This window comes from Trichomonas vaginalis, chromosome V (assembly GCF_026262505.1).
Source record: "Trichomonas vaginalis G3 chromosome V, whole genome shotgun sequence".
Taxonomy (NCBI): Eukaryota; Parabasalia; order Trichomonadida; family Trichomonadidae; genus Trichomonas; species Trichomonas vaginalis.
The window spans coordinates 21,268,616-21,293,361 of NC_067207.1; the positions used below are offsets into that span (position 1 = coordinate 21,268,616).

At 34.6% G+C, this 24,746-nt stretch overlaps 8 protein-coding genes and 3 pseudogenes across 11 annotated transcripts, besides 2 other annotated features; 5 read left to right on the forward strand and 6 right to left on the reverse strand.

Moving 5' to 3' along the window:
• Positions 1–11,413: part of a mobile genetic element that runs on past the window's edge.
• Positions 529–1,063, forward strand: TVAGG3_0377130 (KilA, N-terminal/APSES-type HTH, DNA-binding family; the record flags this gene model as incomplete). The annotated part of the gene is made up of 1 exon (XM_051231959.1): positions 529–1,063. A coding segment is annotated over one exon (535 nt), but the record flags the coding sequence as incomplete, so codon positions are not given.
• TVAGG3_0377140 (protein of unknown function, DUF4106 family) lies at positions 2,684–3,259 on the reverse strand (the record flags this gene model as incomplete). Its single annotated transcript, XM_051231960.1, has 1 exon — positions 2,684–3,259. A coding segment is annotated over one exon (576 nt), but the record flags the coding sequence as incomplete, so codon positions are not given.
• Positions 3,751–4,051, forward strand: TVAGG3_0377150 (annotated as a pseudogene). Its single transcript has one exon. A coding segment is annotated over exon 1 (301 nt).
• Positions 5,163–5,747, reverse strand: TVAGG3_0377160 (phage tail repeat-like family; the record flags this gene model as incomplete). Its single annotated transcript, XM_051231961.1, has 1 exon — positions 5,163–5,747. The coding sequence occupies one exon, from the start codon at positions 5,745–5,747 to the stop codon at positions 5,163–5,165; it is 585 nt and encodes a 194-aa protein (XP_051101691.1).
• On the reverse strand, positions 5,767–5,919 carry TVAGG3_0377170 (uncharacterized protein; the record flags this gene model as incomplete). Its single annotated transcript, XM_051231962.1, has 1 exon — positions 5,767–5,919. One exon carries the CDS (start codon positions 5,917–5,919, stop codon positions 5,767–5,769), a length of 153 nt encoding a protein of 50 aa, XP_051101692.1.
• On the forward strand, positions 8,660–9,136 carry TVAGG3_0377180 (uncharacterized protein; the record flags this gene model as incomplete). Its single annotated transcript, XM_051231963.1, has 1 exon — positions 8,660–9,136. A coding segment is annotated over one exon (477 nt), but the record flags the coding sequence as incomplete, so codon positions are not given.
• Positions 9,513–9,755, reverse strand: TVAGG3_0377190 (serine threonine-protein phosphatase family; the record flags this gene model as incomplete). The annotated part of the gene is made up of 1 exon (XM_051231964.1): positions 9,513–9,755. One exon carries the CDS (start codon positions 9,753–9,755, stop codon positions 9,513–9,515), a length of 243 nt encoding a protein of 80 aa, XP_051101694.1.
• On the reverse strand, positions 9,774–10,136 carry TVAGG3_0377200 (uncharacterized protein; the record flags this gene model as incomplete). The annotated part of the gene is made up of 1 exon (XM_051231965.1): positions 9,774–10,136. The coding sequence occupies one exon, from the start codon at positions 10,134–10,136 to the stop codon at positions 9,774–9,776; it is 363 nt and encodes a 120-aa protein (XP_051101695.1).
• A 65-nt stretch (positions 11,414–11,478) lies between the features above and the next one.
• Positions 11,479–24,746: part of a mobile genetic element that runs on past the window's edge.
• TVAGG3_0377220 (attachment subunit-related family) lies at positions 11,697–12,738 on the reverse strand (the record flags this gene model as incomplete). Its single annotated transcript, XM_051231966.1, has 1 exon — positions 11,697–12,738. A coding segment is annotated over one exon (1,042 nt), but the record flags the coding sequence as incomplete, so codon positions are not given.
• TVAGG3_0377230 lies at positions 16,465–18,071 on the forward strand (annotated as a pseudogene). The gene has a single exon. A coding segment is annotated over exon 1 (1,607 nt).
• Positions 18,983–19,778, forward strand: TVAGG3_0377240 (annotated as a pseudogene). Its single transcript has one exon. A coding segment is annotated over exon 1 (796 nt).

Sequence of the window (24,746 nt, forward strand, 5' to 3'; positions counted from 1 at the left end):
TGTTTGTTAACGATATGAGAGCTGCAGAAACAGAACTGCTTGAAAAGTTTGAGAAAATGTATGGTGCTCCCACGAAAGGTAAAGAAACGTTTGAAGTAGATGAGATCGACAAAGCTATAAAATTATTTGACGAAGTTGCTGAAAAATACATGTAAAAATAACGTTTACCATGTAAAACGCTTGTGAAAAAAACAGGTTAGAAAACAGGTTAGAAAACAGGTTAGATCTAACCTTCTACCCTAAATTATATTTTTGCTGAATTCAGCAACAAAAATCTAAGTAAAATGGCATAAGATTGCTACCCTCGGAAAACCGAGGGTAGAGATTCCGTACGAAAACAGTGAAGAACAGCGAGTAGGTAAGAAACCTTAGTCGTCAAAAAACTCTATGAAAACAGTGAAATTTCTCTAGACAGACTTTTTTCGGTCTTGCATAAAACTCTATGAAAATCATGAATTTCCTTAAGATAGAAAAAATAAAGTTAGTTTTATTTTTATTTATTTTTTTATTTTGTATGTAAGGACAGATATGTCAACAACAGAGAACACAACAACAGTTATAGTCCATGAAGCTATAAATGAAGAATATGAGTGGGTTCAGTTTAACAAACAACTCCGTCTCATTCGTTCGGTCAAAGACGATATGTACCAAATGCAAAGTATTTTGACAGCATGTTTTGCTCCAGATACTAAGCTTCCTAAAGACTGGTTTAGGAACCAAAGCACACAAGAACTTTTGAGCGAAGCACAGCGAGACATACTTTTTTCTGAAAACAGTGAAGAACAGCGAGTAGGGAAGAAACCCCAGTCGCCAAAACTCTATGAAAATCGTGAAAAATTGCCAAACGGTTTGAGAGGCTATTATGTACATAGACTTCTTGTAAATGCTGTTGCAATGTGGGCTTCGCCTCGTTATGCTTGGAATATATACAGACTTCTTGACGAAATTCATAGACAAGAACGTGAAGAGCTAGAGAACAAGCTTGAAGCAAAAGATAAAAGCATACAGAAAAGAATACCGCGTTCAGTACCAAAAGGAAAGGAAAAGAACTATAAGTATATGATTTATACTGAAGAGATGGAAAATGAAGAAGACAGAGATATGGTTATGTTGCATTTAGTCAGAAGAAACAACAAAAGCTTTTACGACCTTGCTAAGATTTACAAATCTGACAGAAATTGGTTCTATCGCGAAAACTTACCGATTTCAATGACACCGAATGAAGATGTGAAACAAATAGTTCAAGATACGTTACCTCAAACACACTATGATATTAAAGGTTGTACAATTTTTACCTTCAAAGAAGACTTACCGCTACTGAAAGAAAAAATAACAGAGTATTTTGACAACTTCAAACAAGTAGGGTAAATTTCAATCTTTATTTTTCAAGCTTGACACCAAAGATGGCTCAGGTAGCTCTATAAGGTAAATTGCCTCATCTGCTGGGTCTATGTCGGTCATTGTTTCAAGACAAGTCTTTTATTGTTTCAAGACAATGTTGTATAAATTCTGTACAATATTGTACTTTTTCAAGACAATGTTGTATAAATTCAGTACAATATTGTACTTTTTCAGAACAATGTTGTATAAATTCAGTACAATGTCTCTCAAATTTGAGTACGGCTGTACTTTTTCAGAACAAGTCTTGTACTTTTTCAAGACAATGTTGTATAAATTCTGTACAATATTGTACTTTTTCAAGACAATGTTGTATAAATTCAGTACAATATTGTACTTTTTCAGAACAATGTTGTATAAATTCAGTACAATGTCTCTCAAATTTGAGTACGGCTGTACTTTTTCAGAACAAGTCTTGTACTTTTTCAAGACAATGTTGTATAAATTCAGTACAATATTGTACTTTTTCAAGACAATGTTGTATAAATTCAGTACAATATTGTACTTTTTCAGAACAATGTTGTATAAATTCAGTACAATGTCTCTCAAATTTGAGTTCGGCTGTACTTTTTCAGAACAAGTCTTGTACTTTTTCAAGACAATGTTGTATAAATTCTGTACAATATTGTACTTTTTCAAGACAATGTTGTATAAATTCAGTACAATATTGTACTTTTTCAGAACAATGTTGTATAAATTCAGTACAATGTCTCTCAAATTTGAGTACGGCTGTACTTTTTCAGAACAAGTCTTGTACTTTTTCAAGACAATGTTGTATAAATTCTGTACAATATTGTACTTTTTCAAGACAATGTTGTATAAATTCAGTACAATATTGTACTTTTTCAGAACAATGTTGTATAAATTCAGTACAATGTCTCTCAAATTTGAGTACGGCTGTACTTTTTCAGAACAAGTCTTGTACTTTTTCAAGACAATGTTGTATAAATTCAGTACAATATTGTACTTTTTCAAGACAATGTTGTATAAATTCAGTACAATATTGTACTTTTTCAGAACAATGTTGTATAAATTCAGTACAATGTCTCTCAAATTTGAGTTCGGCTGTACTTTTTCAGAACAAGTCTTGTACTTTTTCAAGACAATGTTGTACTTTTTCAAGACAATATTGTACTTTTTCAAGACAATATTATATTGTTTCAGAACAAAGACGGTTAAGACACAAACGAATGTCCGACGTCCCACCTACTGAACCCGTTCCACAGCCAGAAGAACCGACAGCCCCAGCACCACAACAGACTTACTACGACTAAACATTTAATTTTCAAGCTTGACTTTTTACAATTTGAACTTTGTTCGCGTAGATATGAATTCTGAAAGAAGTATGAGGGTCTTGTATGACTTTGTACTTCTCCCATAGTTCATGTCTGTCAAACTTACCTGCCATGGACTCTTTCATAAGTTCCATGAAATCGTCTTCGGACAATCCAGGGAAAAGTATAATGTCAGTAAGTATTCTTTTAACATCCTTACTTAAACTCTTTGCTGTCTGTACACAAATGACAACTGAGATGTTAAAGTGTCTGAGCTTCTTAAGAATTCGACACATGTCTTGTTCTCTATTCTTTAACAAAGGATGAGAAGCAAAGTCATCTAAGATAAGAAGACATCTGTGAGGGTAAGTCTTCCAATCGTAAGATTGCAATTTCTTCGAAATGTATTCTATCTCTTTCTGTTTGTTTCTGAAGTGTTTCTTCTCTAATATTCTCTGCATTTCCTCATTTGGGTCTTTAAACTTCGAATTGACATACTCATTTATAGCATTGTACTTCAAAACTCTTCTTTGGTACTTTTTTATCCAATCTAACAACTCAGAGTCTTTTATACATACTAACTTAGACTTTTTTATAATATCTTTGAACGAATTTACGGTTTGGTCAAATTGACCAGAAGTACTACAAATGACTACTAACTCATAGAATGGGTTCTTCTCATCTAGTTCTTGTTGTTGTGCAGCCATTTTAAGATAAGTGAAAGTCTTACCCGACCCAGGCGGTGCGATTAGACCTGTTATACCATTCTGAGCAAATAGGAACTTGTCATGTATAGGCTTTATCTGAGCATTTTCTAACTTCCTCTTGTTCTTATTTAAAACATTCTCAAATTTCTTGTCAATGTCAGCAAACTTTTTTTCTAACATATTTTTAGAAAAATTAAAATTTTTATCTTTTAGAAAATGTCTAGCGATTTCGCTATCTATATTCGAGACAAACTTTTTGACAGCAAAACATCTGTCGACCATAAAATCTTACATAGTGTAAACAAGAAAGGTGAATTTGTTCTAAAGTTCTGTTTCTGGGAATATGACAAGAACCATAAAACATTAAGCAGAGCAGTCTTTAAGTTTGTCAATGACAGACTTGTTGACAGAGATGACGCCGATTGGAAAGATGAAGTCCAACAAAAGTTCTTAGAATGCAAAGAAGACACATGCGCTGTTCTTGAAGATGAAATAGAAAACAGAATAGAAGAGCTATTAAAGGACAAAGAACTTTTACATAAATATGGTTCGGAGAAATTTGACATAACTCCACCAGAGAAGAAGAAGAAGAGAGAAAAGAAAGAAAAGAAAGTAGAAGAAGAGAAGAAAGAACCAGAGCCAGTTCCAGAGAAAAAGAAATTTGACATGTAAAAATAAAATGTTATTTTTAGAACATTTCTGGGTCAATGTCAATGTTCTCTTCCTCTTTAGGAGCAAACACTGGCTTAGACTCTAAAATCTTTTTACCCAATTTACCTTGAACTTCAACTATCTTAGACTCATAATATTCATAGTCGTCTGCTTTCTTTGGTTCATAAGGTATAACAAGTTTGTATGCTTTGCCTTCTTTAAGGTTTGAAAACCTTCTGTCAAAACTTTCTTTGACTGCTAACAAACCTTCTATGTCTAAGTCTTCAAATTTCGCACCATTTTTAGTCACAATAGCAAACTTAACTGGTGCAATGTTCCAAATTTTGTCAAATGTAGACTTTTCAAAATTGTAGAAGTAAACATTCAAATAAGCGAATGGGTCTAGTTCTTCTTTAAGTCCTGACATGTACTTGTTGACTGAAATATATTTCGTCATCTTTTCTATCGGATAAAAAAATATTTTTTTTTAAAAAAAAACGTTTTAAAATGGTATGCCATATAGCTTCTTGAATTTGTTAAGAAATAGTCTAACGCATTTTCCATCTGTATCTCTAGCGTTTACATGAGCACAGCCATCCTTAGTAAAATATACTTGTAATTTTCTATAGTTTACGCCGGTATAAAAGTAGAAAGAGTCTTGTTCTTCGCTATAGTAGTAAAACTCAAACGTATGCTTACCATAGTCTGTAATTTCAATTGCTTCATCTTCTAGTTCGTCGACAAATTCGAATACAATATCTCGAAATTTGCTTTTGTTCTTATTGTTTTCAGAACGAGTGACCCAACGCAAGTTTTCAAGTCTATTGTCGTTTTTATATGGTTTATATGGTCTACAAAAGGTAAATTGTTAGGGTTCGGTATAAAATGAGTTGCAATGACAACATGTTTAAAATAGTTTTTTCCACTCATCTTCATATTAGCATATCCGTCATTTCGCTCCCATCCGCTTAAAACTCTTTTTGTCTTTTTGTTTCTGACTTCAAATGACTCACAACAGTGAATTTCATATTTCTCATCTAACAAACAAGTTTCCCAACGGTCTGTTCCAACAAACTCAGCGTACATTTCAAATAAAATAAAAAAATATTTTTTTTGAAAAATGTTTTTTCCTTTACTTAACATAACCACCAGCTACCATAAGTCTTTGACGCCAACCCATACCAGCTAATGAAGGTTGACTTGGTTTAGTTTGGAAACTAAACTTTGGTTTTGGTTTATCTTCAGTTTTTGGTTTCTCTTCTTCTATCGGTTTTTCGTCACTTTTCGGTTCCTCTGACTTTACCTCACTTGCAGGAACAGTTGTGTCGTCAACATCTTCATAAATATCATATGCCATTTGTTTTTGTTTTCCTTTCAACTTTTTGTGTTTGTTGTAAAGTTTAGAATATTTCGACTCTAAGTCAATGAGATGTTCTATAATGAACTGTTCGTCAGTGAAGTAAACTTTTCCATCTGTTGTCTCGAAAGCTCCTTCAGACTTCAATATTTTATTTGTGAGAGTCTGTTTCTTTTTTGAGATACTAGCCGTTCCATTTTTATGAAAAGTGACTTTGTAGTTAGGGTTTGTATTTCCAGACCTGGCACTTTCTATTATTGAATTTTTCTCTTCATCTGTAAGTTCTTTGACAGGTTTTGACAATGGTTCTGAACTTTTTGTTTGTGGTGTCAAATCTACCGTTTCAACTTCTTCGGTCATTTCATCTCAGTAAAAAATTTTAGTTTGGTTTGTTTTCAACTGGTTGTTTAGGTTTTTTAAGTCGGTCTAAAACTTCCTGAGGTATAGGAAGAACTTGACAAACACGTTGTGTAACTGCTGGAAGCCGACAAATCCATCTTGAACCCATTTGTCTCAATGCTGTATTGTTCATTTCATCTCAGTAAAAAATTTTACATTCCCCAAGTTTGAGGCGGTTGAGGTTGGTTATTGTTTACCCACTGTTGTGCATGGTTATATCCTCTGTTAAAGAATCTTTCACCTTGGTCCATATAGTGTCCTGCTTGGTTATAGTAGTCATTTGCTTTGTTATAATAGTTTCCTGCTTGTCTTCCTACATTGTCCATCCATCCTTGAACTTTTCCTCTTGTTTCAGGATTTGGAATAAGATTTGTTGCATCTCGTGCTACATCCCAACCTTTCTGTACAGTTTGTATAATAGGTTGTGCTTTCTCTTTAGTATACCTAATGTACTCAAAATCTTCCTTCCAACTCCAAATACACCTCTGGCTATTGTTCCCACTGCGGGCAAAAATCTGGATGCAACTCCTGCTAATGCGCCAAATAAACCCATTCTTATGGGTTAAAAAATGACGAATCCAAACAAGGACCCCTATGTTTCTAAGGCAACAAAGAAAGCACTCATGGTAAAAATCTTTAGTTCAACACCAAATGCTTGGTTTATGGATATCTTGGAAAACATTCCGAGAGTTAGAACAGATGGACCTCCATACTGGCTAATATTTGTCGGTCAAAACACAAGATACTGTGAAGCCATACCATTACAGTCCAAAAATATTTTAGATGTGAAAACTGCTTTGACAATATTCGTTGACAAATACCATCCAACAAAACTGACATCTGACTGTGAAAGTTCTTTCAAATCAGACGATATTAAAAACTATCTGCGTTCAAAAAATGTAAACCAATATTTCATTGTCGACCAAAACCATTCTGCTCTTGGTGTCATTGACGGTTGTATAAAAATGTTAAGAGACTTAAACCAACCACAAGGTGGTGAAGCAAATGAAATGTCATATGACGACAAGTATAGACACTTCTCCATGGCAAAGATGAGACAAGTTTTAAATATTTACAATAGCCGTAAACAAAAAGGTTTGGGAAACCACTCCCCCGAAGAAATGAAAAACAACCCTGACTTAGAGAAAGACTATATATTTAATAATTTAGTCAAAAGAGACAAACAAGAAAGAATGCCGGGCTTCAAACTTCAGAAAGGTGACAAAGTAAAAATAGAAATACCTAAACGCGACCCATATGAAAATACTATTGACTATGACAACAATGGGAACCCGACAGGTACTCACATTCGTGTTCGTAAAAATAGAAGAAAGTATACAAGAGAATATTATGAAGTTTTAGGCAAACATGGCAAAATGTACAGACTGCAAGCAGAAGATAAAACTACTATTGTCAGACCTCGTTTCAAACTTGTCAAAGTTCAAGGTGGTATACTTTCAAAGACAGTTCCTAACAAATATAAGACAACTCCTGACGAATATGCTAAAGAAGTGGAACATGACGACTAAGCATTTCTATACCATGCGTAAACTGTCATGTAAGGTGGCATGTAGTCTTTACTTTGTCCCGTTGTTTGCGTATACCCTGAAACGCGATGTGTATGGTTTCCTCCTCCCTCAGTGTTACTCCAGTAACAATTTATAGCAAACTGAACGTTGTCTTTAACATCATATCCTTTACCTTTTGTCATTGCTGACCAATTCCAATATCTATGACTATGCCAACCTGCTTGAGATGTACTTAAATCTATGTAGTGACTGTGTGCAGGTAAATTTTCACCTGAAATCGTTTTACTTCCACCTGTTTCCTTTGAAGAGTTTGCACAATACAAAAACCTGTCGACTATTTGAGTCCACGTACCAAAACCCAGAACTGTTTCTGGTCTGGTAGAGTTCATTGACGTATAAATAGAGCCTATAGGATATAATGTTTGAAGTATTTCTGTCTTTAATGTTTGAAGCTCTGTTTTGTCTGCTTTCTTGTCATATAAATCTTGAGCAGTGAATTTAACGTTATTTTCATCCTTCATGACATAAACATCTTTACATCTAATGTTTCTCATCGTCGTTATGTCGTCATCCGATGTTAAACCTTGTGGAAAGTTAGGAGGTTTCCAATATATACATCCCCACCAGTTTCTTCAACCGTTCCTTCAATATTTTCTATAGCAACAGTTGTGAAGAAGTCATGTGTATGTCCAACGTCACTTTTCCTGTTTAAGGTTTCTTGTAAGTTTGTAATATTTGCAATGGTATGTGTATGTCCAACGGCACTTTTACTGTTTAAGGTTTCTTGTAAGTTTGTAATATTTGCAATGGTATGTGTATGTCCAACGGCACTTTTACTGTTTAAGGTTTCTTGTAAGTTTGTAATATTTGCAATGGTATGTGTATGAGTCTTTTTAGAATATTCGTTTTCAGCTCTTGTCACTTCACTTGACATTTTTTGTCAACATATGTTTTGTCTGCTAGTTCAGGATGAGTATGTTCTTTTGTTGCATAAGCTTTGTTAGCTCTTTCTTCTTCTTTTGCTATTGCATCGTCTACATATTCTTTGTCAGCTTTGTTGCCAACATCTGCTTTCAAAAGAAGTTCATTTATAGGTTTCTCGTTTAAAGTTCCTTTTGTTGGATTTATACAGACAGTATGGTTCTTATTGTCTTGAAATAGAAACTCATCTGTCATTGGGTTTAATGTCAGTTTTAAGTTTCCTTCTTTCAATGACTCAGATATCTTAGAATAGTTTGAAAAGTTTGTTGTGTTCTTATTTAGAGCTTGCATAATGAGTTGTCGGTTGTGTTGTATTTCTCTCATAGACGCTGTTTCATTTGACATTTTTATTCTAGATAAAATATGCTTCCAATAGAAAAAGAAAATTCAAGAGTTGCTACAACTAAACCATTAGATGAACTTTTTACTAATGTCGGTCAAAAGTTTGAGACAGAGACCGTAAAGCATGAAGGCTATCGTTTTGACTACCCATTAAGATGGCTAAGAGACCCATCTGTCACAAAAGCTATTGGCTTTCGTAGAATGAAGTTCATTTCAGAAGCCATACATGGTTTCCCATTTACGGTCGGTTTTGAAGTTCGATACTATAACAAAGAAAAACGTATGTATGAGAAATTTGAACAGGGAAAACTTTTACAAGTTAGTTTGCTTGTAAACTTAGAAACAACTCTTCAAGCTTTTCAAGAAAAAATAAACGATATCTATATCGAATATGCAAACCAGTATAACATTGACGAAGGAGAGTACCATCTCGATATTATTTATGACAGGAAAAATGCAACTGTTAAAATCAATAGAATAGAAGACCTTGGAGAAAACGTTTATATTTCTACAAAATATAACAACTTGGCATGGTATAGATTTATGAGGATGTTAAATCAGCCTGCAGCATATCCAGTACACCCAGACTTTTATGAAGTCGAAAACCCTAATGGAACATATGAAAATGTTTTCGACCCAGATGCTATTATCGTTCATGCTTCATTTTCTGGCGCCCAAAACTCTTTTTTATGCTTGGCAAATGACTTTTACGAAAAACCTACAAAGCTATATGAACCACCAAGTGGAAGTATTTCAGACTTTCAAGTATGGTTTACAACAGATGGAAGAAAGAGAATAATTCCATTATACCATGCGTTTTACTTAGAACTTAGTTTCATATACAACTACTATCGAACGGTAAAAATATAATTTTTTAATACGGTTGAGGTGTTGGATTTGGTTGCCAACTAGACTGTGGTGCAGGTTCAGGCTGTTGTATAACAGGAGCTTGTTCTTCTGGTTCAGGGTCTTTAGGTATAATACCAACGAACTGACCTACTCTTTTACCAATATTTTTGACTCCGTTCCAAATTCCTCTTCCGACAGATTTTATTCCATTCCATATACCTCTTCCAACATTTCGAAAGAAGTTTCCTATTCTTCCAAAGAAACCCATTTTACTATATGTAAAAATCTAATGTCCGCCTAGTCTCTTACGTTTCCTGTTGAGTTCCATAGCATTTTTTAACTGGAGCTCATACATTCTGTTTCTCCTCTGGTAGAAAACATATTCTGGGTCAACTCCTGTGTTCGCGTCATCTGCATAGAGTTGTTTATATCCCACTTCAGGGTTTGTATAAAACTCTTTCCATCTCATATTTGCATACCATGGTGGCAAACCTAACGCAGCGTCATTTGACATGGCAGTTTGCATTTGTACATCTGTTGGCACTTGACCATAGTTTGCCATTGCAGTTTGTATTCTAACTTCATTTGGAATATTCTCTGGGTTTGGTTGTCCAGGTTGCTGTGCATTCGCTAAGTTCTGTGCGTCCATTTAATATTAGATAAAAATATCTCTTACGAGTACATATGCTGAACATTTGCAGGCATTGGTTCATCTTCATATTCTCTGTACTTTTCTGCCACGTCAAATAAATAAATGACACAATGGAAAAAACCTAAAACAAGTAGTCCTATTTCAAACCACATTTACTTACTAGTAAAATTTCTTTGTTATGACACTTTCTCCGGTTTATAGGACCTCTCTCATATTCTATCTTGTCATATCTAAACTCATAGGCATGTATGTCCTCTAACCATCTCATAACGGTTTCCAAACCACTTTTATCGGATGTAAAGTAAAAGCATGGACAGTTATGTAAAACGTCTAAAGTTTCTAAAGAGTCTCTCAAAGTCCAGTCTACTTGGTATTGAAAATCGCATGTGTTATAGAACGGCGGGTCCACTATAAAGAAAACATTTTCCTTGTCTTTATATTTTTCATACAACTCTGTCCAATGACATCTCACAAACTCTATACCCTCAATATATTTTTCTATGTCCTCTTTGAAAACATTTGTATAGTTGAGATATAAAACTTTTGACATAAGTGTTTCAATGTCATGAACTCTTATAGCACCACTATATAATAGTCTAGCAGATATACTATCCCAGTCTATATATTCTGCTTTTTTCAAAACCTCTCTCACAATATTTTTCTTATCTAATGGTATACGTTCCATCTTACCTATAGGTATCTTTTCTTTTAACTCTTTCAATATTTTGTTAGTGTCTGGAATATGTTTGAGACGGTTCATATAGTTGTCGAAGTCATTGCATATAATCTTTGAGTCAGGAAATACAGTATGGCACAAATGGGATATATAGAAACTTCCACCGAACAAATCTACAAATGTTAGACCATTCGGTAGTTTCTTAAGTTCTCTCAATATAATATCTTTACATTTACTCTTATTTCCAAAGAACGGTAACGGTGGTTTTGTAAAATTCATTTATATATAATAATAAAAATGTTTTTCCCTGAAAAGTGACAGAAAAGTGACAAAACATGTACGAAGAAGTCTTGAAAATTCAAGAGGGTAGAAAAGAGGTTAGAAAAGAGGTTATATCTAACCTTCTACCCTAAACATTATTTTTGTCTGATTTTACGAAGAAGTCTTGACAAAACATGAAAACATATATAATTTGTGAAAAGCTCCTGGAAGACCCGTATATAAGAACTTCATTTATACTAAACATCTTCGGGGCTAGAGGGCACGAAGTGCCTGGAAGCCCCACTACCTTTTTTTTTTTTTTTTTTTTTTTTTTTTTAAATATTTGATTTGAATACCTTCAAAGAGATATATACAATTGCCATTTATGTTTACTTTAAAAAAAAAAAAAAAAAAAAAAAAAAAAAAAAAAAAGGTAGTGGGGCTTCCAGGCACTTCGTGCCCTCTAGCCCCGAAGATGTTTAGTATAAAATGAGGTTTTTATTCTGAAATGTTTGTTTAAAGTTTTTTACGGATGGAAATGAACTGGATATCGTCTGAGTCTTCGCTTGTTTCCTCCTCTTCTTCTTCTTCGTCCGAATTGTCTTCATCTTCACAATAACCAGATAAGAAGATGGTTATTTTGGTTTGTTCTGGTTTTTTGAGAAGCATTTTGGCTGTGCCAGTAAAAACGAACTCAAGATTTTGATAGAATTGTCTGCTTGAGTGAGTGAAATTGCATACTGTAACTGGCATTGCAACTCGGTTTGCTTGAACAGATATTATTGAAACTTCTTCTCCATCTGGTATCCGTTCAGGAATATCTAAAGCGGCTGTTGTGATAATATGCATATTGTTTTCGTAATGCAATTTTGGATATATTTCGAATGGATGTGCAGCTACACCAGCTGGAGCAACAATGGAAAGATTCCAGGAGAAAGAACCGTGTTTGTTTTCATCTTCTTTCCAATTGTAAGTTAAAGGATAAGGGCGAAAGTCTTTGAGTGTTTCATATAGCTGTTCTCTTAAGTTTGGTTCACAGCAAAGAATGAATTCGTCAATTGCTTGAAGAGATATCATAGTTGAAACATAAGGCAAATTCGACAAGAAAAAGTCAACCATTACTGTCGGGTTTTGAACTTTGTTTTCTAATGTTTCGACTGGTTTTATTATACTTTTGAAATATCTATCATAGTCATTGTTGTCTGTTAAGGACAAATTGTTTGGATAATCTGCAATGAGTCTTCTATATCTTGCTTCTGTTGTTGAGAATGAGAAGACACCTTCTGGTTCTGTAGGAGTGTAAGTTTTTAGTTGAACTTGAGCTTCAATTTGTGTCTGATTGGAGTCTGATTGGACTGAAACAACTTGAGCTTCTGTAGTTTGTTCGACTTCGGCAGTTTCTTTTGGTTGAATTTGAGCTTCAATTTGTGTCTGATTGGAGTCTGATTGGACTGAAACAACTTGAGCTTCTGTAGTTTGTTCGACTTCGGCAGTTTCTTTTGGTTGAATTTGAGCTTCAATTTGTGTCTGATTGGAGTCTGATTGGACTGAAACCTGTGTAACCTCTTTGGACATACTAGTAAAGTATGAAGATATAAGTGTTTGACCTTTAAAGAGCTTTTGTAAAGAATTGTCAGTCATGCTACTACTGTGGTCTTCCATTAGACAAAAATGAACTGTTTTTTTCGGACTACTCATAGAAAAGTTTAAAATAAACCGTTTTCGTCAACGGTAACCCCCTCTATTTTTTTATTTTATTGAAAAGTTCCGTTGGCAAACCGTTCCATCTCAAATATTGAATGAACTATAAACGTTTTTTGTTTTCTATATATACTTTTTTGTCCAACGGTAAAACTTTTTACACAACGGTTTTTGAGAGTCGTCGCCGTTGACTTTTTTGTAGAGCACTCAAAATAGTAGCTTTGTCCGGACAAGTAAGGGTCTATCGTCGCTACAGGAAAAGTTACAGGCGTTCCAAGGAAGTATACTTTGAGAAGCCTTTTCCCCTTATAGAATGAGATAGGACGGTTATTTTACAAAACTGACAACACTTTGACCGAGTAGTTTTTTGTGCTGAACAAAAAGTGTCATATAAACATCTGTCAAAAACCGCTTTTTAACTTCACTTAAAATGCCACGTAAGCTACGTAAGAATATACGTAAGAGGAAGAGAGCATTGAAACATCCAATAGTAAAACTGACACCACAACAACAGTTGCAACAACAAATGCTGAATGACCCCACTATGTTGCAACAAATGTCAAGCAATCCTATGCTTTTAAACCGAGTTGTTGGTGCACAGAGTGGAGGTTTAAGAGCGGCACTTTTAGCGAAAATGGCAGGCTATGGTGGAGCTGCAGACGGAACAGCCTATAACCCTCAAAGTCAAATGAATTTGAGTTCACTCAAAAATCAAATAACAGATGTCAAAAAGTCAAACATAGACATACAGAAGCAAATAAGTGAAAACGAAAAGAAACTAGAATATGACAGACACACAAAGAAACTCAATGAGTTAAACGTAGAGAAAAAGAAGAAAGAAGAACAACTGAAAGAACTAAGTACAGAGGAATATGCGAAAAAAGTGTCAGAAAAAGCAGCAGAAGTAGCAAAAATGGAACAAGATGTAAATTTGAAAAACCATACTACTCAATATAAAATACTGAAAGATGAAGAGATAAAACAAAAAGCCCTGAAGACATATATGGATAGCGATGAGTATAAAAAAGAAGTTGAAGCAAATGTAAAGGCAGAAAAACTTTTACAGTTGCAAAACCAAACCGTACAGTATGAAAACTTAGCACAAGAAAGTAAAAATAACGACGCAGCCATGCAAAAGGCAATGAAAAGCGCAGAATATATAAAAGCTAACAATGACTGGTTAGATGCCCAAGCCAACGCTAAAGCAGCCCAACTTATAGGGTCAATAAGGACAAAAATACAAGCGGATGAAGACAGTTCAAATGAAGCTTTAACAAATGCTGACTTTAAGAACGCCTTCGAAGCTCTTCATAGTAAGGTGAAACAAGTGAACGACTTCTCATCTGGAAAGAAACTGAAGTCTGAAGGTTTCGACAAAGAGTTAAAAGAAGTAGCACAAAATATGACGAAAATAACAGATGCAGCAACGAGACAGGCAGTTCAAAGTGCCTATGACGCCGTTAGAGCAACTGTTGTGAAAGTCAAGAAAAAGAGTTACAACAGACCAAAACAGACCTAGTAAATGCTTTCTTAAACGAAAAGTCAGGTAGGACATTACGCTGCAGATGGAACATATGTGCCAGCTGGTGGAACTTATATACCACCAAACCCTCCAAGAGAAGCACCTGCACCAGGACTACCTAAAACATTTACATCGTCACATGGACACAGACACAGGCATGCACCAAAACCAACACAACAACCAACACAACAACCACACAACAACCAACACAACACAACACACAACAACACACAACCAGCACAACAACCAGCACAACAACCAACACAACAACAGTTCAAAACCCTGCACACAACAACCACAAACAGAGCAAGGACATAAAAGAAGTAGAGAACAAGGAAACCAAGAATTCTTAAAAATGCTTAAAGGAAAGTATGGTTACCTCAGATACTTTGACTTTAGTGACAGATATAAAGAAGCTATTAGAAAGTTCAAGGAAGGAAATACTGACCCGAACCTATTTAGCTTTATGGCTCAGCACCAAAACGGATATAATTTCAAACCTGGAAAATACAAGCTCGCTAAGGGATATGATTTAATAGCATATCATCCAAATGACATGATGAATTTACTCCGAGATATTTTATGTCAGAGCTAAATGATGATTCAACTTTCTCATGAAACGCGTAAAAAATAGAGACGGAACGAAAGAAGAAAGCTTATGAATGCGATGACGTAATAGGGAAATTGTTAAAACGGTCTCGGAATATATGAAATGCCAGCAGATGAGGTACAAGAAACTCCACAGGAAGAACTAGTTCAGATACAACCAGACATGGAAGAAATAGTTCAGCAACAACAGCTAGAAGAGCCTGAAGGAAACGAACAAGTCCTCCTTTGGAAACTAACTTCACAGAACTAGATGAAGATTTGGAACAGCCGAAAAATCTTCTTGACCCTCAACAAGAGTATGCGGAGAATATGGAATATTTCCAAGAGTCTAAAAAAAATTCGGCTGACATAGTAGAAGAATATCGAAAAATGTTTGCCGACATACAAAAGACTCCAACACCAGATGAAAATATTCAGCATAGAATGGAAGACTGAAAAAAATGTACACAAATACAACAACCCTTTTTACTTACGAGCATTTAACGTTCAATCTTCGGATGAACTCGGTGAAAATAAAAGGTTAAATTTCAAGAAAACATATAGAAATGAAACATTGTTTAAAGTTCATTCAGAACCTAACCAAGATGGAAACAAACCTACTTTTGTTTCTGCAGACGATGGAACTACAATGAGATGGGGTCATAAAGCTAACCCGATAGGTGGTTCATAAACTTACAACCACAATTCCAAGAAGTTGTAGACGCAATGGAAGTCAATGGTGAACCAGATATAGCTGGTATTTTCAGCGCGGCTTTAATGCCATTGAAAGATATGAAACATGCAGATATTTTGGACCAGTATGAAATGAACATGGCTGATGGAAATATAACACCTGACGTTCTAGAACATTTATCTCAAAGAACTACACAGAACCATAGAGATGGTATATTTGGTGAAGAGTTTAGAAAGAAAGTTAGGGAGGGCGAAGGAAGAGAACCTATTGTACATGACCTTGCAAACGAAAGTTTACAAAATGTCATAAAAACTTACTTTGCAGACAATGAAATGAGAAGGGATGAATATTTAAGAAAACTCAAATGGACAGTACCAAATGAAATGTTAGTATTGAAAAACATGTTCCTTGACAAAATAAAACCAACTACAGAAATAAACGACGCAAGACTGAAAGATTGGGTAAAAGCTTTCCCATTCACAAAAGATATAGTTGGTAACATGGAAAGAAAACCAGAATGGCTACAAAAACATATATTTGGAAACGAGCTTATTCCATATGGACAGGCACTGTTTGAAGAGCTTGAACCGAAACTCAGGAAAGAGTCATGCAAACAATACGCAAGACTCAAATACAACTATGACAAACTCTTTCTAGGATATAGGTTACCTGAGATGGGCGACCAGAGCCAAAAGGCAAAAAGGACATGGGAAATTTGCAACATACTAGATGAACATAATGCAAAGATGCAACAACTTCAAGCAGAGGGCAATGAAGGAAAAAGAAGAGTTAAAAACTCAGTCAGGAAGAAAGTAAAGCTTGGTCCACGTGGGTTCTATTATGACATATAAATCCAACTATTCTATATTTTTACTCATATGAAATGTACGCCGCTCAGAATATAACGCCAACAGTTTTGGATGCTATGAATGGAAATGTTTCCGAATGGTATAACGAATGCGACAATGCCATTAGAAGGTCAGAAATAGTTCCTGGAACTTACGAATATACAACTGCTGTTTCTTATGGAAACGTAGGTGAGTTTGGAGAAGGTTCTTCAACAACAGTAGATATTGCTTGCGACAGGTTTCATATAATTTCTATTGACAACTCTTTCTTATACGTGGAACAAGACATTGAAATAAAACCTTCTGCCAAGTTGTCTGACAAGAAAGGTTGCAATGGAATTTTCTATGTCGGATACCAATATGCTCCAGAAGTTTTCATGGGATATAAGATATATTCTAACTCTGACTTAGTTCAAACAGTAACATGGGCAAACTATGAATGGTTCGCTTTGAGAAACTCAGTACAACCACAAGCTAGAGAACAAACAGACCAGTATGCAACTATTGAGAAAATAAGAAGACTTGACCCTAACGTTCCAGGAGTTTATGTTAACCTTTCTGGACAAACTGCAGCAGCAGTAACCAAAGTAAAACTGAAACTTAGAGTTCCTTTGTCATCTTTCCTCATCTTCAGGTTTTTAAGATACTTGCCAAACTGGGCAGGAAAAATTTCTATCGAACTTACTCCAAGCAAAAATAACTTAGTCATTGCACCAACACAAGACCCATTCACTCTTACAGAAGTAGTGGGAACAAATAAAATGTCATTCGCCGACTTTTGCAAAAACAAAGTTGACTTAGACTTTGGTTTCTCAAACCTCAACACTGAAGTAAACTATTATTTCAATGCTGCTGGAGATGCTTGGGACCCAGTTAAGTTCACATGCGAAAAATTTGAATGCAAGAGAATAGAAAGCAGACTTGCAGTCTATATGTTGGACCCAGATATTTCAAATGCTTTAGCTGCCAAATATATTGCAGTTCCACTTATGTTCCCTATACACCAAATATCTGTCAAAGACTTTGCAGGTGAAGTTGGAAACCAAAGTGCTGACCCAGGTGCAAGAACAGATATTGCTTAACAACTGCAATGAAACATGCAGATACTATGTTTGTACTGTTCAGACGAACTATAAATGACTATTCTTGTTTCTACAACCCTGGTATTAAATATCATATAAACATAGATGGCAAATATTATCCAAGAGAAGAATATTCTACAGTTGAGGATATGAGGTCATACAACTTGACATTAGATGCTATGAACTTTAACAACAACTTCACAACAACCATTAACCCTGAAATGCAAAGTTCTATTATGCCATATGTGAAAGTATGGACTCATACAGGAGGTCAAAAAACTCAATATACAAATGGAGACCGTTCAAACTTTTGGCTTGGCATTCCATTTGCTGACTCAGAAGACTTTATGGGTGGTATTTCAACTGTTGGTACAGTTCAAATACAATATACTGGTGACAGAGACGGTCCAGATGAATTGAAAGCAAAGAAGTTTACAAAACCAATAGCACTTTTCACGGAAGATGCTCTTTTGAAGATTCGTTCGATGAAACCTGCTGGGGCTCCTCAGATTGGCATAACGACAGCTTCCATCGAGCAGATTTTGGCAGCAGGTCAGTAAGTTGTTCTTGAACTGACTTCTCTCCGTCAAATATTGACAGTACGCCAGTTTTGACATAAATTGTATTATAAACTTACCTTTAGAAATATCTGTAGTTTTGTTGTTATATTTTTGTCTGCTTCAAGAACTTTCACCATTTCAGTTATACCAACTTTCTTTGCTTTATGAAAATATTTTGGTTCAGCAAAGACTGCTATTCTATAACATTTTCCATTGTTTGTGTAAAGAACTATTCTGTCAATGTATTTGTATTGTTTGTGTGTGTAAACTTTGTTCTGCTTCAATTCGAAGAGATACTCGAATACGTCCATCTTTTTATTCTAAGTAAAATGTCATTTCCGAAAAATAGAAGCGTAAGTGTTTCAAAAGGTTTAATGGCGGTGGCAGATGTGAAGTTAAATTCACCAACTCAAACAAACAGTCAAAGTGTTGTTGTCAATGTCAAAGAAAGAGATGTTGAAGTGGGGAAACCATACGAAGACGAAGATGGTATAACAATAGTTCCTGTAAAAGAACAACCAACATACCTGAAGTTAGCAGAGACTTAAGTTCTGTTGCAGATATTCGAAACGACTACCAACAACTTAAAGACAAACTTAAAACTCAGGAGAAGATTTGTCAAGCTTTGGTATAATGTTAAACTTGGTCGAACACAACCCTGTAAAAGTGAACTCATATGTCATTGCACCTCATGAAGTTTTGAAAGAACTATTGAAACTTTTGACAGAGGCAGACGATATAAACATCAAAGAAATAGAACCCGACATTGTTGCTGTGGTGTTTCATATAATGTCATTGACAAGATATACGTTATGAAAGGAGGTGAAACGTTGAACTTAAAATATAGTTTCCCAGACGTCATAAAAATATTTGACGACCACAACATTTCATTAAAATTTATTGCTAAGTAAATGGCAGAAGACATAGTGGTTTATACTATTACGACTAAAAACCCTGAGTCATATAATTCTATAACAACAAACTTACAAAGTCCTCAAGGACGATATTGTAAACTGACCTTAAACACGATGACGACTAAAGCCTGTTTTGCTCTTTTGACACCAGAAGACTTTGTTGTTGTGAATGGTAAAAAATACTTCTTTGAAGATACTTACTCAGATATACCACCAACAGGTTTTGTTGACTTATTTAATACTTTAAGGACGGATGTAACATGTGCTGCAACTAGAGCAGGTTTCATTATGTTTGGATGTCCGACTGAGTTTACTATAAACGATATGAGCTATAATACAAAACTTATATCTGGTTTTTACTACCAACAGTTTCCTATAACAGGAAAAGGTGTCATACAAGGTGTCTGTTCCATTGACTTTAAGTACACCTATTTTATATATTGTTTCAAACTTAGGTTCAAAGTGCTATTCGAATGTCGACAGAAACTACTATGACCAAAAGATACTCATGCGTATAAACAACACTTTCTCTGCTGGTTTGCCTATTGTTCATTCGAATGCAGAGTTTTCAGCTTTAGTAAACTCAAACACTTTAGCAAACATAAACTTAACCTTAGTTGACGCAAACTTTGTTCCTGTAAAACTTTTATGTCCTATGTATTTGTCAATGACGGCAGAAAGTTTCGAATTGGAAGATGCAACTGGTGAAAGTATTGTACTACAAGAACAACTTCAACAACAAATAGCTCAAGAACAACAAATGCAACAAATGCAACAACAAAGTCAAGAATAAAAAAAATATTTTTTTTTTTTTATAAAAATGTACAGAATAGATGTTTCAGATTTTTATGACTTCCAAGCATTCAGAAATATGTGTCCATTTCGAGACTATAACAAAGCAGTCGAGAATTTGAAACGTTTAGTCATTTATGTCGACTCTGCCCCAGAATGTTATGTCATGAAAGAATGGGATGTTGTCTTTAACAAACCAAGAGCAACAATAGTTTCAGAACAAGAATGTAGACAGAAACTTAAGAAAATAAAAGTCGTACAAGTTGGCATGAAGATGTTAGATGCTTGGGATATCTTATTGTCAAAGTTAGAAGATTTTTCAGTTCGTGGTATAAAGTTCTATACACCTTCTCCAAACTTCTATTCTATCTTCACTGGATATAAATACGAACAAGTAGAATGGAAAGAAAATGTTATAGAAGCTTGGTTAGACCATGTCAAAGAAATTATATGCAATGGAAACGAAAGAGTCTATGAGTATATCTTATGTTGGTTTGCAAACATCTTACAACATCCAAGTGCTAAAAATGAAACTGCTCTCATTATAATTGGAAAACAAGGAACTGGTAAGAACACTTCTTTACAGATATTTTGCAAACTGTTAGAGGGCTATTCGAACCCGAATATGACAAACTTAGAAAACATCTGCGGTAAATTTAACTCTTCAATAGAGAATATGAAACTTATAGTATGTAACGAACTTCAAAGTATAGATACAACAAAAGTTTTAACTCAGATGCTTTGAAGAGTCTTATAACAGACAAAGTTGGAGTTGTTGAAAGAAAATATAAAGACCAAAGAGTTTGTGAAAATGTTGCAAACTTCATTATGGTTTCAAACAATGTTGTTCCGATGAAGTTAGAAAGTTCTGACAGAAAAAAAAAAAGAAGAAAAATAAAAAAAGGTAAGTGGGCTATGCCAGGCACTTTCGTGCCTTCTTTATGGCCTGAAAGATTGTTTAGTATAAACTGCAGTTTTTAATTGAGGGCTCCAGCCATACGAAATTTTTTCCACAGACCCAAGAGGAGGACGAACCCCAGACGACAGCCGTTGACTTTTTCTGTCAAGACTTCTTGTACAATGCTTTTGTCAAGACTTTTCGTATGAGCGTAAATGAACCCAAAAATAATGTTATCGTTAGAATGTTGATTCTAACACGTTTTCCTAACATGGTTTTCTAACATCGTAGAAAACTTATGATTCATCGTAAATGCTTTTTCGAAAACTTTTCTTCATCGTAAATGTTTTTGTCAAGATTTCATCGTAAATGTTTTGTCAAGACTTCTTCATAAGCAGCGTAAATCGAACCAAAATAAGTTTATGTTATGCATGTTAGATCTAACAACGTTTTCTAACATGTTTTTCTAACATGTAAGAAAACTAAATGATTTCATCGTAAATGCTTTGTCGAAACTTCTTCATCGTAAATGTTTTGTCAAGATTTCATCGTAAATGTTTTGTCAGACTTCTTCGGTAAACTGAGCGTAAATGACCAAATTTCAAGGAGTTTTTACGATGTTAGAAAACGTGTTAGAAAACATGTAGATCTAACATTCTAACATAAACATTATTTGCTGTAAAATTTCATCGAAATTTATGCTTTTCAGTAGTTCTTGTTAAGACTTCTTCGTAAACAATAATGTTTATGTCACAGTATATACTCTGTATTCATCGTCTTTGTCACTGACTTTTTCATCGTAAATGTTTTTGTCACTTTTCTGTCACTTTTCAGGAAAAACATTTTTATTTATATATAAATGAATTTTACAAAACCACCGTACCCTTCTTTGGAAATAAGAGTGATGTAAAGATATTCTATTGAGAGAACTTAAGAAAACTACCGAATGGTCTAACATTTGTAGACTTGTTCGGTGGAAGTTTCTATATATCTCATTTGTGCTCATAAATATTTTCGACTCAAGATTATATGCAATGACTTCGACAACTATATGAACCGTCTCAAACATATATCCAGCCACAAACAAAAATATTGAAAGAGTTAAAAGAAAAGATACCTATAGGTAAGATGGAACGTATACCATTAGATAAGAAAATATTGTGAGAGGTTTTTGAAAAAAGCAGAATATATTGACTGGGATAGTATATCTGCTAGACTATTATATAGTGGTCTATAAGAGTTCATGACATTGAAACACTTATGTCAAAAGTTTTATATCTTAACTATACAAATGTTTTCAAAGAGGACATAGAAAAATATATTGAGGGTATAGAGTTTGTGAGATGTCATTGGACAGATTTGTATGAAAAATATAAAGACAAGGAAAATGTTTTCTTTATAGTGGACCCGCCCGTTCTAAAACACTGGGATTTTCAATACCAAGTAGACTGGACTTTGAGAGACTCTTTAGAAACTTTGACGTTTTACATAACCATCCATGCTTTTACTTTACATCCGATAAAAGTGGTTTGGAAAGTTCATGAGATGGTTAGAGGACATACATGACTATGAGTTTAGATACGATAAGATAGAATATGGAGAGGTCCTATAAACTGGAGAAATGTCATAACAAAGAAATTTTACTATGTAAGTAAATGTGGTTTGAAATAGGACTACTTGTTTTAGGTTTTTTCCATTGTGTCATTTATTTATTTGACGTGGCAGAAAGATAAGAGAATATGAAGATGAACCAATGCCTGCAAATGTCAGATATGTACTCGTAAGAGATATTTTTATCTAATATTAAATGGACGCACAGAACTTAGCGAATGCACAGCAACCTGGACAACCAAACCAGAGAATATCTCAAAAGAAGTTAGAATACAACTGCAATGGCAAACTATGGTCAAGTGCCAACAGATGTACAAATGCAAACTGCCATGTCAAATGACGCTGGCGTTAGGTTTGCCACCATGGTATGCAAATATGAGATGGAAAGAGTTTTATACAAACCTGAAGTGGATATAAACAACTTTGCAGATGACGCGAACACAGGAGTTGACCCAGAATATGTTTTCTACCAGAGGAGAAACAGAATGTATGAGCTCCAGTTAAAGAATGCTATGGAACTCAACAGGAAACGTAAGAGACTAGGCGGACATTAGATTTTTACATATAAGTAAAATGGGTTTCTTCAGTAAGTAGGAAACTTCTTCAGAAGAGTTGGAAGAGGTATATGGAATGGAATAAAACCTGTGGAAGAGGAATTTGGAACGGAGTCAAAAATATTGGTAAAAGAGTAGGTCAGTTCGTTGGTATTATACCTAAAGACCCTGAACCAGAAGAACAAGCTCCTGTTATACAACAGCCTGAACCTGCACCACAGTCAGTTGGCAACCAAATCCAACACCTCAACCGTATTAAAAAATTATATTTTTACCGTTCGATAGTAGTTGTATATGAAACTAAGTTCTAAGTAAAACGCATGGTATAATGGAAATTATTCTCTCTTTCTTCCATCTGTAGTAAACCATACTTGAAAGTCTGAAAATACTTCCACTTGGTGGTTCTATATAGCTTTGTAGGTTTTTCGTAAAAGTCATTTGCCAAGCATAAAAAGAGTTTTGGCGCCAGAAAATGAAGCATGAATAATAGCATGCGGTCGAAAACATTTTCATATGTTCCATTAGGGTTTTCGACTTCATAAAAGTTCGGGTGTACTGGATATTCTGCGGCTGATTTAACATCCTCAAAAATCTATACCATGCCAAGTTGTTATATTTTGTAGAAATATAAACGTTTTCTCCAAGGTCTTCTATTCTATTGATTTTAACAGTTGCATTTTTCCTGTCATAAATAAATCGAGATGGTACTCTCCTTCGTCAATGTTATACTGGTTTGCATATTCGATATAGATATCGTTTATTTTTTCTTGAAAAGCTTGAAGAGTTGTTTCTAAGTTTACAAGCAAACTACTTGTAAAAGTTTTCCCTGTTCAAATTTCTCATACTACGTTTTTCTTTGTTATAGTATCGAACTTCAAAACGACGTAAATGGGAAACCATGTATGGCTTCTGAAATGAACTTCATTCTACGAAGCAACAATAGCTTTTGTGACGGATGGGTCTCTTAACCATCTTAAGGGTAGTCAAAACGATAGCCTTCATGCTTTACGGTCTCTGTCTCAAACTTTTGACCGACATTGTAAAAAGTTCATCTAATGGTTTAGTTGTAGCAACTCTAATTTTCTTTTTCTATTGAAAGCATATTTTATCTAGAATAAAAATGTCAAATGAAACAGCGTCTATGAGAGAAATACAACACAACCGACAACTCATTTCAAGCTCTAAATAAGAACACAACAAACTTTTCAAACTATTCTAAGATATCTGAGTCATTGAAAGGGAACTTAAAACTGACATTAAACCCAATCGACAGTTTTCTTTGAAGAAGTAGACCATACTGTTTGTATAAAATCCAACAAAAAGAACTTTAAACGAGAAACCTATAAAGAAACTTCTTTTGAAGCAGATTTGACAACAAAGCTGACAAAGAGTATGTAGACAACAAGAGACAATACATGAGGCAGATAACATACAACCCAAAAAACATACCTTCATACTAGACTAGGCAAGTACAAAACATATGTTGACAATAAAATGTCAAGTGAAGTGGACAAGAGCTGACAAAGAATATTCTAAAAGACTCATACACACATGCAATTTCTTACGAATTCGAACGACACATAACGCTGTGGTATAGAAATATTGCAGGAACGGTTGAAGAACCTGATGAACTGGTGGGGATGTATTACTTGGAAACCTCCTAACTTTCCACAAGGTTTAACATCGGATGAAGACATAACGACGATGAAATACACTAGATGTAAAATGTCTATGTCATGGAGGATGAAAACAAGTTAAATTCACTGCTCAAGATTTATATGAAACAAAGCTGACAAAACATATGTTAACGTTGAGTTAGATAAAAAAGCTGACAAAACATATGTTAACGATGAGTTAGTAAAAAGCTGACAAAACAGAGCTTCAAACGTTAAAGACAGAAATACTT